This window comes from Mercenaria mercenaria, chromosome 15, assembly GCF_021730395.1.
Source record: "Mercenaria mercenaria strain notata chromosome 15, MADL_Memer_1, whole genome shotgun sequence".
In the NCBI taxonomy this organism is placed as follows: domain Eukaryota; kingdom Metazoa; phylum Mollusca; class Bivalvia; order Venerida; family Veneridae; genus Mercenaria; species Mercenaria mercenaria.
In genome coordinates, this window is record NC_069375.1 from 46924775 (window position 1) to 46942682 (window position 17908).

At 34.1% G+C, this 17908-nt stretch overlaps 1 protein-coding gene and 1 pseudogene across 1 annotated transcript; both read left to right on the forward strand.

Moving 5' to 3' along the window:
• The first annotated feature begins 2673 nt into the window (after positions 1-2673).
• On the forward strand, positions 2674-5831 carry LOC123561496 (perlucin-like protein; annotated as a pseudogene).
• Positions 5832-9481: 3650 nt separating this feature from the next.
• LOC123561494 (perlucin-like protein) lies at positions 9482-16892 on the forward strand. Its single transcript, XM_053524355.1, has 5 exons — positions 9482-9602; positions 10944-11026; positions 12544-12634; positions 13886-14111; positions 16809-16892. Exons 1-5 carry the CDS (start codon positions 9563-9565, stop codon positions 16828-16830), a joined length of 462 nt encoding a protein of 153 aa, XP_053380330.1. The 5' UTR covers positions 9482-9562; the 3' UTR covers positions 16831-16892.
• The last annotated feature ends 1016 nt before the right edge of the window (positions 16893-17908 follow it).

Genomic DNA, 17908 nt, shown 5'->3' on the forward strand with positions numbered 1-17908 from the left:
TTAAACTTGATCAACAGTATCGTTATAAAATCTTCAATTCAAATTGTTCAAATGGTTCCACTTGGTTCCTGTTAGGGGTGGTCAGAGCTAAAAACAGAAAACAAATAGCGACTTCTGCTCATGATTCACCAGATGGATAATCACCAAACCTGGTCTGTATTATCCTTGTAAGGTTTACGATTGAAGTATTGAAATAGTTCCGCTTGACCCTTTTAGTGGCTGTCAGAGATAAAAACAAAAGAGAAAACAACTCATCTTGAACCACTCGACGGATCATCACTCAACTTGGTATGTAGAATTCTAAACTTCTCATCTTGAACAACTCAACAGATCATCACTAAACTTGGTATGTAGAATTCTGGTAAGGCCTTAAAAGTTAGGATAACCAGAGCTAAATGTAGTTTGACCAAACTTGGTCTGAAGCGTGCTTGAAAAGTCTTCTCTTTGTTTGGCTAGGTCCCTTTTAGAGACTATCAGAGCTAAGATAAAAAAAAAAACATCTTATCAAAACATTACCAAACGTTTCGGTAGCATCCTTATAAGGTCCTCTCTTGAATTTGTTCACAAGGTTCAGATTGGCCCTGTTAGGAACCATCAGAGCTAAAAATAGCAAATCCTTAAATTACTTCGTATGTATCACTTAATGGATCATTACCAAAGTCGGTCTTAAGCATCAATGGAAAGTTCTGTCTTTCTGATGGATCATAAAACTTGGCCCGTATCGTTTATGCATGGACCACTAACAATGTTTTTCAAGAAGTTGTACTTGTTCTAATTATGCGAACGACAGAAATAGAAGAAAATGAAAACTGAAGTTTTAAACGATTTCTTCTGAAGGATCACTTGATGGATCTTCATCAAACTTGGCTTTAGTATGATTGTAAGATCCTCTCTTAAATATTATAAAATGATACTGTTGAACCCCTTGATGGACCACTAGAGTTAAAAATTGAAAAAAAAAATTGAAGAACTTCCTTTCATAAATGTTAAAGATTTTGTAGCATTCGAGTATGAATTTCTTCTAACTTTGTTCAAATGGTTCTACTCAAACCCCATTTAGGCAACAACCACAGCTATAAATAGAAATATCTCAATATGATCTGTTCACTAAACTTTCTGTGTAGCAGTCCTGAAAAGTCTTCTTTCTGTTAAGCTTGGCTGCCTAGCTAAATTTAGAAAAACAAACATTGAAATTGTAGGTAGGTACACTATAAGAACCATAATTATGGACGCGAAAATATACTTACCCATTCAAATCGCGCATTTTTCACCTAAAAAGAACAGTTCAGTAACTGGGTGTTATGCATATTGAACAAGTGGTAATATATATTCCATCTTGCACCAGTTACATTGTCTCAATATTTCTCATTGCAGAGTCAATCCGCGTACTTCATGTTTTCGTTAGCGGTACAGAGAAAACTTGATGAACTTTCGGCAAGTTTAATTAGTGATTTAAAGCCTATTTATAGTTTTGATATCTTAAACTGTATTGCCCAATAACTATCTTCTTATTGGATTCACTTAATAGGTCTCTATTCAAGTTATCCATTGGTTAAACCGAGATAACTATGCGCCGATGTTGCGTTGTTCTTAAAGGAACATGGGACATCTGGACACAAGAACAACGAAGAAATGTAATTTACAGAGATGAAAATGATAAGATAAGAACCAAAATAAACAGCATCTACTAATCTGCATGAGAACTGTCCGTAATCTTGAAAAATCTAAACGTGATCCCAAGCTGTGCTTCTTAGAGTTGTTTAACTTCAGTTAAAGACTACAGAATTAAAATATTTTATTTATACAATTTGGAAAAATTATAATAATTACTTAACTGAAAACTTGACTTCCAAGTACAATATATATTATAAATATACATTTAAGAATACAACAATGTGCAAATTAATATTTGCTAGGAGGGAATGCGAATATGATGATTCATCGTTTTGTTCGGTAACATAATTGATGTAGTTCTTTAAGGTATTGAACCCATAATTCCGTGCGATTCCATATCATCGTATGAAATATCGGCATCCTTCAGCCACATCCATAAAATGATTTCAAACAACATCCGGAGAATGGCGAAAATCGCATACGTAAATAACGGAAAATTTGAAAGGCGATTGTCATTACTAGCCTAAACAAAAAATACGAAACACGAAAACAATATAAAGGCAGAAAAATAGTCAAATACCTAGAGAAGCTCTGAAGTTTACCTACTAATCAACCAGTAACTTTATTACGAAAACAAAGAAAACAATTTACCTTGATATTCAACTGAAAAGTGAGCTGAAGCTGTAGATGGAAACGATTTTATTTCAATTTTCTTGGCTGCTTTTAGGGATAAATGTGTTCTGCTATAACTATTGATGATATTGTTGTTTTTGCAAGAATATATCCAAAGCGTACCAAGTCTTACGTAAATGGATATTACGGTAACCTTTGTTTGAATAATATTGTATCCAGCAAGCAGATGGTTGTATTTGGCATTGCCTTTCATGATGTGTCCTCTTCTACATGAAATTTCTATCGTTTCGCAGCATTAATGTTTTACAAAGATTGTCAGAAATTTCATGTCGAAAAGATTCTACTCGAACAATATGTTTTCAATGAAATAGCCTACTACTTTGAAGTAGAGATAAGAACTGAATTTAACCTAAATGTGAGATAAGATCATGAAATATGCGAAAAATTTGAAATAGTGCATCTCGTAATATTCAACGTTATGAGGGTGTTTGTATTTCTAACTTTAGTTCTTGGGATATGTAAGTACTATTTGAATTTACTCAAAAGAAAATTTGTTTGTTTTACATATAAGATCAAAATATTTGTTACTCATGAACACTATATCTTGCATACATTTACACTTTTAGGGTGTTGTCCAAATGGTTGGATGCGGCATGACTCAACGTGCTACCATTTTAGCCACGACCTTGAACCGTGGACTGGGGCCGCCGTAACATTTTGCATCATTATTAGCATTTTATTGTGAAACAATAATATTATCCTTATTTTGTTTTGTTTTTTGTTCAACATGTTTCTGCGACAGATTAGATCAAAGGTTTGATTATTTCAGTTTTTCATAGATGAGTTTAACTTACGCGTATAGATGTCTACATATTAGTTCACATTTTCAATTTTTAAAAGCGTTAATACATTTTTTTAGTACAAATAATTGTCATTTTCACGATGCAAATAAATCTCTCATTGTGCAAACTAAGGTATACAGGTACGCATCATCAGCATCTGAATTGATGTGTTTTCGTCATATCTTCAGTATATGTGTAAGACAATGGGTGGAAAATTGGTGGAAATCGAGACAGCTGCCGAGAATGCTTACCTGACACCTATTGTGGACAATCTGAAGCGTGTGTTTGCAACTATTCTTTTTCCAATTATTACAGATGGCTCAGGGCTAACAATTTCCGCTTTGATTCCTGTTTTTCTTTCTATTTTAAGAATAAAACATTTTATGATTGTGAACACTACCTTTTCATCCAATTGGCTTATGCCTCATTGACTTACACTTTTTCAAACCAGTCCAAAGCCGCGTTCCAATAAAATTTGAACGTTGAATTCTTTACCTCCGTGTGAAGGGTATATCAAGGGAAGTAACTGCTTTCAATAATTTTGGAATTTTATTAAGATGATCAATACAGCAATGTACTTTCATAATACTTTAGCTTTATCTCACTTGATTAAATGTTTGAAATTAAGATGTATGCTAATTATAAATGCGATGTTGGCACTCATCGCACAATGACAAAACGCGGTGACAACGTATTTTTCTCACCTATTGTTGTATGTTAGAGATAAAGTTGTTTAAATAAAACATTGTAATTATTCAAAGTATGGATGACTTGATCATAACACAAAATAATGCAGTCATGCATTTAGCAAAGAACTTATGAATTTGCCTATTTAGTGTGTAACAAATGGCAGTAAATCTTTAAATTACGGACTAAGTTCGTTATAATCGAGCGAAATATCATGTAAGGCCACACAAATCTGTTCCTAACAACCAAGGTTTTGCTATGTCCGAGTTCGTTATATCCGTGTAGTTTTCACAAAGAATATATAGGGGAAAATCTGACAAGAACAATGAGTTCCTTATAACCGAGATTTTCTCATAATCGAGTTCAGTGTGAGTTTTACTGTACTGTACAATCAGACATATATTTTTCGATCTTGGAATCTAGCGCCATTATTACGAGTAAGTCAGAGTATTTTGTATAACAATGCAATATTTCAGTTCACAAAATTGTAACATCAATACAAATGTATATCCACATATGTATTGATTTAGAATGTCTGGCTATTTTTATAAATGTGTTTTTTTCATTTTAGAATACTACTGTTAAATTATTGGTCTCAGTGACATTCAAGAAGAAGGTATCTGGATGTGGATGGATAGTAAAGTCAAACTGAGTACCGCTGGGTTCAGCAACTGGCATACTGGTGAGCCAAATAATGTAAAAGGAAATGAAAATTGTGCAGTATTTCTCTATGCCTCAGGTGGTAAATGGAATGATTGGAACTGTAATGGACAATTACATTACATGTGCGAGAAAGAGAGGTATCAACCAAATTAAATATCAATCTTCCATAGTAAACCACCAAAACATGTTTTTTTTTTTGCAAATTGCTTTGTAGTTGTAGAAAAACACTGATTGTCAGTCAAATGAAATCAAGGAAGGCTTAATTCGACGACGTACAGGCGTATTAATTTGAAATAGTCTTATATTAAGAAGCGTTGCATTTTTAACTGTTAGACGATGTCAAATTTAAATGATTCAGATGTTATGCTTACATGTCGTCCTCAAAAGAACGTTTTTTTTCCTGGTTTTCCGTACGTCCGCCCCAATCCCGCCCCAACCCACAAAAATAGGTACGCTTCATATTTGTATACCGTACCATACTGTAAAATGAATGTGCAATATGCAATTGTTTGTTGTCAGATAAATAGTCTACATGCATTTAAAGCACCATGAAGTTTTCTGAAAATATGTTGTCGCAAAGGCCAAAAATATTATCAGATTGATTAGCAGTATTACTAACAATCATCTTAAAACGCACTTGTTTCACTGTCTTTTCTTTGTATGATTTTGTTTTCTGACAATAAGGTTAGATATCTACTTACTAGTGCATGTTAACGTTTCTTATCAATAACTTACGAATTCTTTTATATTTATAAATCTAAATCTTTATTTGCTATGTACACATACCGACTTGGGATAAAATTTGTATTCTGTATTCTGCATAAACTAAATGGCTACTAACGTTGCAAAGATGTTTACATAAGAACAGGTTATCAAAGTTCTAATTAATGCCTAAGAACGTTTGTACTAAAAGGCATGCTTATACATGTAGTGTGATGTGTCATACAAACCAAACGGCCTATTGTTTTAATAGATTGATTGCAAAAAGTTCAGCTTTTTATTTTGCTTGAAAGTCAAAATTCAGCAAGGATGTGATGTGTTCGCCAAGTTGACATCCACATTACAAGTCATAGCCTTGAAGTAAAATGCCTACCAATTTAAATATATTTTGTTTAAGTGAATGTCGGGTTGCCCTTATTTCTTTTCTAGATGTCAGGTAAGATATCACAGATGAATATAGTAACATTTTTTACTTGAACTCTTTGAAAATGTCACAAATATCTTGTAAAGGCAAGAAAATATATTGCAATATGACGCTTTAGACTGTGTATTTATCGCTATATATTGTATCTATCTATTCCCAGGGAAAATGATGTCGTCGTTGGCTGACTGTTTTTGAATAAGAATTGAAATTGTAAAAGGAATCATATGAAATAAAACAGTTATACTATATTTCCATACTGTTTCTCTTTAAATCGTAAATCGTCTTATCTAGTATCTTAGGGGTAAATTTCTGCTTCTACCAGACGATCGTCACTAAAATTGGTCAATAGTACTCCTATAAGGTCTTCTATACAAGTTGTTTAGATGGTTCCGTTTGGTTCCTGTTAGGGGTGGTCAGAGCTAAAAATACATGTAGAAAAATAGAAAACAAATAGCGACTTCAGCTCATGAACCACTAGATGGTTAATCACCGAACCCGGTCTGTATTATCCATGTAAGGTCTACGCTCAAATTATTAAAATTGTTCCACCTGATCCATTTTAGGGACTGACATAGCTAATGATAAACAAGAAAAAAACTTCTCGTCCTGAATCTTTTGATGGATCATCATTACATATCCTGTCTTTATATCGCCGGGGCTAAAATAGAAGAAAAAAAAACAACAACAACAACAAATTATCATTAAACACTTGTAAAGCATTACCAAACATGTTCGGTAGCATCCTATTGGTGTCCTCTCTTGTATTTGTTCACAAGGCTCAGCTTGGCCCCTATTAAGAACCGCGATAAGTAAAAATAAAAAAAAACCCACACACACCTTAAATGACTTCGTATGAAACACTGACTAGTAATTGATAATCACCAAACTCGGTTTCAAGCATCCTTGAAAGATCTTCTTTTCCTCCAGTGAATCACTTGATGGATCATCACCAAACTTGGCCCGTAGCGTTTATGCATGCATTTCCAAAAATGGATTTCAAGAAGTTGTGCTTGGTCTCGTTAAGGGGGCAACACAGCGACAGAGATAAAAATTGATAAAAAAAGAACTTTATAAGACTTCTTCTCAAGAACAACTTCAAGATCCTCTTTTAGGGACAGCTAAAGTTAATGATAGAAAAGTGTCTTTGAGCAACTGTCTCTGATAAATCTTCACCAGACTTTGTAGCATACGTGTATTTACTTCTCCTAATTTTGTTCAAATCGTTTTGCTCAAACCCATGTAGCGGCAGCCACAGCTATAAATAGAAATTCTGTTTCACTTAACTTTCGCTGTAGCATTTTTGTAAATACCCTTTCGGTTCAGTTTGACTTCTTTCAGTTGCCACCTTAGTTAAAGTTAGAAAAAAAAACCACATTGAAATGGTTTCTTCACAATAACCTCTTGCATCTCTACTGGCTGCCAGTTTTAGAGAAACTTCTTAAATGCCTTTTAGTTTCATGAATGTAACTTGTTTCTTGTCCATTTTGTTTTATAACTATACATTATACTAGAATAAATAAAACATAACAAAATTCCTCTGCCTTTAACACTTAACACTATTTTATTTTCTGAATTCATGTAAACTCTTGTTCATAAACCTTTCAGAAGCGTATCTCAAGGACAACAATCCTATAAAAACGTTGATAGATCCCAGCCGCTTCAAACCAAACCCCAATATTTGCGAATGCATGGATGTGTACATCATGAAAACACGTAAAAATACATCATTAGACATAGGAAAACATACGGACAACAAAGACAAAGGAAAGATGAAAAAGGAATCCAATGAGGCACAATCTTGGCAAAATCAGTGGCAAAAACACGAATGAGAAGTTTAAAGTATTCATTGTTGCATCGTTCCTCACTATTTTTCTCTACCACGTTCCAAAGATACAGGACAATGTAAATAAACAATTGTCACGCCAGATGAATCCTATGGTGGCTGATTTCTGCCATTTCGTTCTGGCGCACTGGTACTTCTGAAGAGCGCCCACATACACTTTCAATGTTATACTAGTAGGTTATAACACTGACACCAGTCCAGATAGAAAATGCCACTATCAATGTTGTAGCTTACCTGTACATAAAAGTATATAAGAACCACTATCACGAACGCAAAAATATACTTACCCATCTCAATCGCGCATTTCCCACCTAAAAAGCACAGTTCGGTAACTGGGTACTATGCATATCAAGCAAGTTGTAATATGTATTCCATTGTATGCCAGTTACATTGTCTCAACTTTTCTTATTTCAGAGACTTATTTCATGTTTTCGTTAGCGTTACAGAAAAAAAACTTGGATGAATGTTCCCGTTAATTCTATAACCTATATACTGTTGGGGACCATTAATATCCACCATATTTGCCCAATAAATATCTACTTAATGGATTCACTTAGTAAGTACTGTGTAACCTGGTAGCATAAATTGGAAACTTGGCATTGACGTGATCAAGCCTGAATGCGGTGTATATACGTAATAAAAGCAATCAAATATAAACACGAGTAGAAACCCATTTTCCTGTCTACAAATGCTGACATGTGCTTCAGCGGCGAAACTAGTTATTTCCTGGTCATTTTCATGTTGGATGTAAAACTATCTAGTATACAGAATATCTCACAGTATTATATCGGAACCGTCGAGAAATTACGAGCACACCGAACTTACGTGTACGGTACCAACGGTTCTCTGTGCTATTTCAAAAATGATATATAGTGTACTAAAAAAAGACTGACCAAAGCTCAAAATGGTGTAATATTCTTGTTCGTTTAGACAGTGTGAGTGGCATTTCCTTTTCTAACATCGAAGTTACTATACCGGAAAAGATAACCGAAACAAAATTGTTTAAAAAGAGTTATGATAACACTAACAATTATGTTTAACTGGAAATTATTGTAAATTTAAGCTGTGTCAACTTTCCATTGACCGAAACGACGAAATATCATAAGCCCTTGAATAAAAGTTAGTTTTAAATATTCTTTATTTAACATATATGATACAAATGCAAAACGCACAAACTTCAACAAGAAGGTGCTATGGAGACACAAGTATCAACAAGAGTAATCGATATACTGCTGACTGCAGGAGTTTAAAATGGAGACCCTAGTGTCTACATGCGTAATAAAGATACTGCTAACGCTGGTAACTGCAAATTTAATGTAGACACTGATATCTGCAAGGGTAATGGTGACGCCGGTGATTACAGATGTAATTGAGACACTGCTGCTTTCCTTACTAGAATCATATTATAGGCAATTCACAATTCATGTCCAAAAATGCTTGTTCTTCAATACATCAAAGAAGGAAAAATGATACAAGACAGAAACTGTAATACTGACCCGTCGTGACAGTTCGGAATAATATTTAGACTAGGATCCTTTAAAACTCTATCGTAAAACGCGCAACAAAGAAAAATTCATTTGGACATCACATAGCGCTGAAGTCCCCGGAATGGCAGAACATTATTAAATATCAAATTAAACTTTGAGCCGAAACTACAAAACTTTAAAACAGTGGCGGCACGGGAAACTCACTGTTGTAAATCACGTTCTTTACTCAAACATGCATATCCTTTCACTGCCAAATCAAATCCATCAGAAAATATTAGAAAAGATATAGTTCAAACGGGTTTCAATTTTATATAGGATTATAACCCTGAAAAAATAAGCGTAATGTTTAGATTAAAGACTACGGTTAAAACTAACAAGTAATAGATTGTTTCTGTATTCTAGTAAAACCTGCTTAGATAAACAATTAATACAGTACGAGGAAAAAGTAAGTGGTAACTAGTTTTTGCACCTGCTCTTGAAATGTTTGTCTGGTATTAATGTTAAAAAAATCAGAATTCTTTTGTTGAGAAGTCTCTGAATAAACATTAGTCTACTTTGAACTAGAGATAAGAAAGTATCAGTGTAACAGTGACCGTAGCGTGATGATAAAAAATACATGTATCTTTAAAACAAGTGCATAGCCCAAGTTATGAGAGTTTTTGTAATTTTAACGTTAGTTTTGGGGGCACGTGAGTAGAACTCGATTTTTCTTTCCAGATTAATACTTCTCAGAATGTTAATCTACTGGTGGCCTTTCATGGTGTAACCAGTTGGTTTAGTTGTCTTTTTGAAATGCTGACCTTAAACTTTGAGAGAGAATTTGTCATATTGTTAAATTACTGCAGAGAGAAGATTTTACTTAAATTCAACTAAAACTAGATAATGCGTTTCAGAATGTTGGCCAAAGAGTGAGCTGAAAACCATACAACCAAGTTGTTGGCTCTAGTTCACATTAAAACTCTCCAAATCTTATCAACAACAGTCGATTAACACTTAAATTAGAGCCCTCTTTAAAATGAACAAGAGTGGCAAATTGTCAAAGTAAAACCCTTCACAGCAAGTTACATTTGACATATAAAATACTCAACTTACTGAGAAGACAAGGTGACAATTTTCTTAATTTCGTCTAATTCAAGGCCCATAAGTCTATAGCGACAAAGATTATCAGGTTATTTATCGGCAGTTGCGCAGATGATATACCCATAACGTTCTGACTAAGATTGGTGAACAATGGATACGAACTTGTAACGATACAAAGCAAACACTGTCAATTTTCGCAATTATAAGTAATTTATTCACTATAACTCAAGAATGACTAAGACCATCCGGCTAGTAATCAAACTTATCCAAAATAGTATACCCAAAAAAACACATTTTGATCAAGTTTGGTGAGCATATGGAAAGAGCTGCTCAAGAAACAGGTTGAACACTGTCAGTTGTTTTGATATTTTGAGTAATTCAAAGACCATAACTCTAGAGAGAAACTTAAAAGATCATACTGGTTTTCAAACACGACCAAGACAGTATACCAATAAATATTGTGACCTAGTTTTGTGAACATGGCTATGAAATGCTTATGTTAGGAAGTGGACAACTCTGGGAAGCCGCCCGCTGCCAAAGGTGTTCCCACAATACGTACCGTTTTACCGGCGTATAATAAATGGTAACAAATTAAAATTCTCTCAAATGCATTAACTTATTGCAGGGCGGTTAAAACTTTTAAAGAGCGTTTATCATGTTTATACATATTTAATGTTCTCTTTAGTTAGTATAATTAATGATAGTAATATAAATTAAAATAATTATAGTCCTCGATGAATTGTTCATTACAGAATGATCTGAAAGGTACAAATAACTGAATTTTGGCGTTTTAAAGGTTTTCTGTGTCATTTGTGCTGACTTTACAACTAATATATTCTGTTATTCTGATGAAAAATAAATCTTCAATTGCCGCTCAGTGTTCATTCGTTTGCTCTACATATTGAACAAGACCTGTTTACTGGTTGGAATGTTTTGATTGCACATTTTAGGGTGTTGCCCAGATGGCTGGATTCAACATAGCCTTTCTTGCTACCATTTCAGCCATGATCTTGAAACCTGGCCTGGAGCAGACGTAATTTTCTAACAATATTTTAAAATATCATTGTGAACTTCATTATAATACAATTTCAAGTCAAGCGTTCTGTGGAAGAAAATTAATATTGATGGAGATCAAAGATTTCAATTTATTGTCGTAGAAGACTAGATTGTAGATATGATTCACTTACCGTTTTGTTCGCAAGGAACTGCCTTTAGATCAAACAGTTTTTGCTAAGTATATTAATTGTTGTCTAATTATAAATTTTACATCACGGCCAATGAACGATTCAATAGTAGTGCAAAACATCGGCCATTATTTACACGGGGCCTCCGTGGCCGAGTAGTTAAGGTCACTGACTTCAACTAACTTGCCCATTACCGATGTGGGTTCGAGCCTCGTGTGCAAAACGTCAGCGCAAGTTTTGTAAGGCTTTGTTGTAAAATCAATACCTGTTACGTGTAAGTGTCAGTAGTTCAGGTATAATAGAATATGGGTAAATATTTCGTAATAAAATAACCACCGTAACAAAGGGGTAAACTTGAATACTTTGAAATCTTTAATATTCATGGGGGACTAATTTTCGTGGATTTCGTGGCTGAGTCAATTCACAAAGTTTAATTTCACAACGAACAAGTTAAATTCCAATTAATTTTATATTCAAAAGTTGAAATCCACAAATTCATGTCCCCACGAAATTGCCGTTTTGACCAAAACCACGAAATTTCATGCCCACGAAATTTAATGATTTTACAGTTTTCATTTTTTACATGTAGCAAAAATGACTATCCTTAATGTCATAAAAAATCAGTGTGTTCTCAATACCTTTTTATTGTATCACTTAGTACAAATAATTCATTTAACATTTATATTTCCTCGTGGTGAAATCATCGCTCTTAGAAATTAACCGTGGTGTGCAATTCATTTCGAAATTTTCTGGTGTATATAAAGTTAACACGGCCGTCGGCTATGTACTGAAGTGACGGTAGTGCATTTTAATTTTCAGGTAGGTCAACAAAACTGCCCCGTGTAAATAATTTTGATTTGTTTTTGTTAAGTTATACATCGCACCGACACAGTATAAGATCACATGGCGACCTTCCAGTTTTGATGATTGTGGAAGACCCCAGGTGCCCCTTCGTGTATAATTTCATTACGGGGTGCACCTAGGTAGAATCACCGACCTTCCATAAGCCAGCAGGATGGCTTCGTCGTATGAAGAATTCAACGCTCCGCGCAAGACTCGAATACACATCGGTGAGGGGCAAGTGACTTAAAGACAGCGACCTTAACTACTCAGCCACGGAGGCCCCGTTTAAGTTATGACTAAATATATGACAGACACATCTATTTTTGATCGAAACCCATTATCGGGTTTTCCGGACCCGCACGAGCAGCGCTTTCTCGCAAATAATTTCCTTTAGGAGGCTGCAGTAATAAATATATTTTAGTAGATAATTGTCTTTCTCCATTATTTAGATCAAAGCTTTTATCATGTTAATTGTAGTTACGACCTACAAATATTTATAATTTTCTATGCGCTATATCTTCAGTATATGTGTGAAAAAATGGGCGGAAAATTGGTAGAAATCGAGACAGCTGCTGAGAACGCCTACTTAACACCTATTGTGGACTCCCAGAAGCGTGTGTTTCAATAGATGTTAAATAATTACTACTGAAATATGTAGATTGGCACTATCGGGTTTCATTGCAAATATTGATTCTTTCAAAGTTTGTTTTTATTTTAATGACAAAACAATATAACTCTAAGTTATTCAGACAGTATATTCCTAGATCTTAGTCATGAAGAAATCAGCGAGGATCGGCTGTGTATTACATTTGTACGAAATGAACAAATTGAATTCTTTACGATATTTTAAAGCATGGATTTCGAAAAGTCGTATGTCTCATAAAGAAATGTCGAAACTAAGATATACAGGTTTTAAAGAAGAAAAGCATTTATTCTTGTGTTTTTTACCGAAATATACTAAAGCTGTTTGCTCACATTTTATTCACATGTTTGCAAATTACTCATCATTTACACAAAATATGATAGATAAATGCTATACGCAATCTCGGACACTTTATTTATTTCGAAACTACGCACTTACTAGCAGTATTAACAGCACTGGAATACAAGAGTTTTATTGTTTCTTGTCCAATTGCGAATGTTAATAAAGAACTTTGATCTATAAATCATATTCGTAATTTAGTAAAATACGACTGTAAATTATTTTGTTTGAACCCAACATATTTTTAGAATTTATTTTAGCATAAGACTTGTACGTGGACACACAAAATTGGAAATTGTCTATCTTGATAGTGATAAAAGCAAATTGACAAAAAAAATTGCTAAAAGCATATTCTGTATGTTCCGATCAAACTTTTTCCGTAATGTTTTTTTTTTTTTTTGTTTTTTTTACAAATTCAGTTGGAACCACAATAAAATCCAGAAAATAAAAAGACTGGACTGATTTAAAAAATGGACACAATATTAAGTATCGCGTTTATATCTAATTAATATGTATATAGAAGGATGTCGAAATTATTCAACAAACTATGATCATACTATGACTCCTTTGAGAAAAAAAGGTCCGTTAATGTCAGAGCTATATTTTATAATAAGTTGTAATATTTTTCGAAAGTATACATTTTTGAGCTAGTTAATTAAAACATGAAACGTATCATAGATCAAAATACAAATTGTGTCTCACATTCAAAAGATGAATATTATATTTGAACAGAAAATTGGCATTCTTTGTCGTAAATTTAAAATGCATTACTTCTTTTCCGTGACTGGTATAATTACAAGTCTGATAGCTGTTACAAATGTATATCAACATATAAGTTTGACCATAAAAGTTAACTTTCATCTATGGATACATTTCTTTTTAGACAACTACTGGATCGGTCTCAGTGACGTTCAAGAAGAAGGTATCTGGATGTGGATGGAAAGTAAAGAAAAACTCAGTACTACTGGATTCAGTCACTGGTATCCCAATCAACCAGATAATTCAGAAGCAAATGAAAACTGTGCAACAATTAACTTTGACGTAGGAGGTAAATGGAATGACTGGCATTGCAACGGAAAAGAAGCTAATTATATATGTGAGAAAGATAGGTAATTAGCAATTCAGTATAAAATTTTACTGAATTTTATCATTTGGCCCAACAAAACATAGAGGATATTTGTTTGTTTGCAGAGTGAAAATATCAGAATTTTCTCTCTTACTGGTGGAGATATGTTTAGATATATCACTGAAAAACAAAAAATTTTTCTTTTTACTTTATGCTGACTGGTGAAGGTCAACGAATTTTCTGTTTATTACACGCTTACATGTTCAAATAAGACCAATACTTCATGATGAAATTCGGATTTATTTAAGCTACTCAAAGAAGTATAAAATACATTTATTTTTATAGCTCTGGACTTCCGTGTACATATGATGCATCTGCTAAATTACCATGGACACTACGCACATTGATATCAAATATTGGTGATTAGGTCTGTGAAATCAACACGACGCAAATTTTGTTTTAAAAATCAAAAACTGCATTTAAAATATTTTGTTTAAAAAATGCACAATCCGCGGCCAACAGACAGTGGCAAATGTAGAAGTTAAGTAAGCATGTTTAAAACTTTCGGGTCAGTACCGTCAGTTTGTTGAATAACCGGAAGCAGGCTTTGTTTACAACACGCTGAAGGTCAGATAAAAAAAAAAAACAGCACAAAAAACGTAAACAATTGAGGGATGTCCGAAAGTCCTTGTAAAATCAAGCTGCAGAATTTAATATCATCATGGATTCAAGGGAAATACTGATCAAGGAGCTGCAATGCATAACGAATAGGGATGGAAATTGGAACAAAACTTGCTGGGTGGGAAAGTATTTAGATGAAAATGCTGGCATATTACGTAAGGTTAAGTTGATGTCTTATGATTATAAACTAAGACAACAACCAACTAAATGTGCTGTCGCCAGTAAAATCTGCCACACGATAGTGATGAACCGATGAAAAGAGGAGAAAGCACGTATCTATGGCTACATGATGATGAATGGCAAGGCCAAGCAACCATGGTAACAATTCTAAAGCATTACTATTATTTCTTTTGCGAACTTTATTTTAGCTAGCTTGTCCTATATAGGATTGTCTAGCTGTACATGACTCGTGCATGGCTTGAATATTAGGAAAATCATAGGGTACCAGTTTGTCTAAAGGCAACACAGTTAATTAAAGAATATATTTCAAGGGAGATAATTTTATCTGAAAAAAAAAAAAAAGAAGTTCGGCACAGTGAGTGATATAGAGAAATATCTCAGTGATATTTGTCAGTATTTCACCAGTTAGCATAAAATAAAATGATTTACTCAGTTATAAATATAAATCAATTACTTTGCAATAGCGCCGTTGAAAAAAAAAATGAATGTCAGATACCTGAAATTAAAGATTGATTAATTCGATAACGTATATCAGAGTGAAGTCTCATTGTAATCAGAAACAACACGTCTGTACACTGCTAAAACCATAGTCAATTAATCACACTAAGATTTAAATGTTTGATATAATATACCTCCGGTTCTCTGTTTTTTTTCCGTTCCACACAAAAGCGTGTCAATTCAATATCAAACTTTTATGAAAGCAGCTTTAAAATTTCTGGTAGACGTACACGATTTGCAAATTAAATACATCTTTCACATACGTTTCGCGCTTTTACTCTTTCAAGTCAGATATTAAAAAAAAGCAGATGATAAGCCCTACCTTACTGCCCTCCTACCTATGTAAATAGCGGCAAGTGCTTGAAATGGAAACGGTGTCCATTTTCTATACTCTAGCCCGTATTGCATTATATTCTTATTTGATGTCAGATGCACTTTGTAAAAAGTTGCATTTAAGTTAGGAATGCGTTGCCAGAGAGATCGTATCTTGCTTAGCGGCAGTTTTGCATGTTAGGATTAATTTATTTTACAATGCAGAGTTTTAGATTATACACGAAGAAAAAATCACCAAATGAAAAGAAAAGGATAGGGTCCTGCGTTTTATTTGTTTACTAGACTGATTGAAACATCGTAAAATATCCAAACACTATATGAGCCGCAACATGAGAAAACCAACATAGTGCATTTGAGACCAGCATGGGTCCAGACCAGCCTGCGCATCCACGCAGTCTGGTCAGGATCCATGCTGTTCGCTAACGGTTTCTCTAATTGCAATAGGCTTTAAAGTGAATAGCATGGATCCTGACCAGACTGCGCAGATGCACAGGCTGGCCTGGATCCATGCTGGTCGCAAAGGCACTATGTTGGTTTTCTCATAGTGCGGCTCATATATAGACCCATTTAAACTATATTATTTAATCTCAGTCAGGGTTATACGAATCTGCGAAACAAGAACGAGAGCGGTATACAAAGTTTAGATGAAACATGTACTATGATCTATGATACACATTGAGTGTTCGCAAATTATAGCTTTTGGCATTTTGTGAAAAGGTCTAAATAATGCAAGGGTATATAACGTGGTTGCCAAAGTGATGCCTTTATCAGTGTTATATTTTTTATATAAAAGGTGAATAATATCCTTTTCTGTTTATACTGCTTTCAAACGTATGGTAAAAGGCTGAATGTTTTTGAAAAAAAAGTGAACATTGGGTACCTTGGTGTTTTCAAGTAGTCCAGTAAGATTGTGTAGAAGCATGGATATCATATTACAATTGATCTCTTTGAAAAAGTGAGGGCGAAAAAACAAACATATTGCCAAAGTGACACAATTTATACTAACAAAGGATATTTTACTGTTATATATTGTATTTATTTATTCAAGGGAAACAGACGTCGTTGGCTGACTGTCCTTGAATTTAAATTGAAATTATAAAATCAAGCACTGTAATAAAACAGACATATGAGATTTCGCATTCTTCCTTTTCTATTCGCCGGTATTTCTGTTAGGATAAACCTTTCGCGTGAGGACGCCATTCAGCCAGCTTGCGGAATGTCAGAGACAATTGAGGCGGTTGTATCGTGTTGCTTGGTCAATATGCATTCTTATATTGTTATTAAGTTAAGATATATAATATAATGACGACTTCAGAACGCTGACCAGCTGAACAATTTACAATTTTATACATATCCATATCCATTTCGTATAAAACATTCATTAAAGAGACAGGATTTAATAGTTTAAAAACTTGTTAAGTCTTTGAATCAGCTTACTAATGTCACAATTTGCAATTTTGCATATCCAAACTGGGGCTTTGTGTTTAATGCCTTGTGTAGGCAATTAAATGTAACATAAAGACATGACTTCTGTGTAAATATGATTAACAATTTTACAATATCTGAAGGAACATTGGGTTATATAACTTTCTTGTAGTCTCGTAGAAACATGTGTACCAAGGACATGTCAATGACCCTGTATATGACCATAAGATTTAGTTTGATTCACACCTTTCGTAAAACAGTTTTTGAATACTATTTATTTTATTTTGTTTGATTTAACGTCGCACCGACACATAATTGGTTGTATGGCGACTTCCAGCTTTAATGGTGGAGGAAGACCCCAGGTGCCCCTCCGTGCATTATTTCATCACGAGCGGGCACCTGGGTAGAACCACCGACCTTCCGTAAGCCAGCTGGATGGCTTCCTCACATGAAGAATTCAACGCCCCGAGTGAGGCTCGAACGTACATCGATGAGGGGTAAGTGATTTGAAGTCAGCGACCTTAACCACTCGGCCACTGAGGCCCCTACAGTTTTTGAAATACAGCACATTGAATGACAGATGAACAAAGTTCATCAGTTCGCTGTGTGCTTGTCTGTATGTTTTAATTATTAATTCCATTCTGCGAAACAAAATGAAGGTAATGTTATTTAAATTGAAATAGACGGAAAAAAAAAAGAAAGACGATAACTATTAGTCACGTG

Coding starts and splice junctions, on each gene's coding strand:
- LOC123561494 (XM_053524355.1), top strand. CDS start 9,563: ATGAGAGTTTTTGTAATTTTAACGTTAGTTTTGGGGGCAC. Junction 11,027..12,543: donor AAACCTGGCCTGGAGCAGAC/GTAATTTTCTAA, acceptor CTATATCTTCAG/TATATGTGTGAAAAAATGGG. Junction 14,112..16,808: donor TATATATGTGAGAAAGATAG/GTAATTAGCAAT, acceptor TATTTATTCAAG/GGAAACAGACGTCGTTGGCT.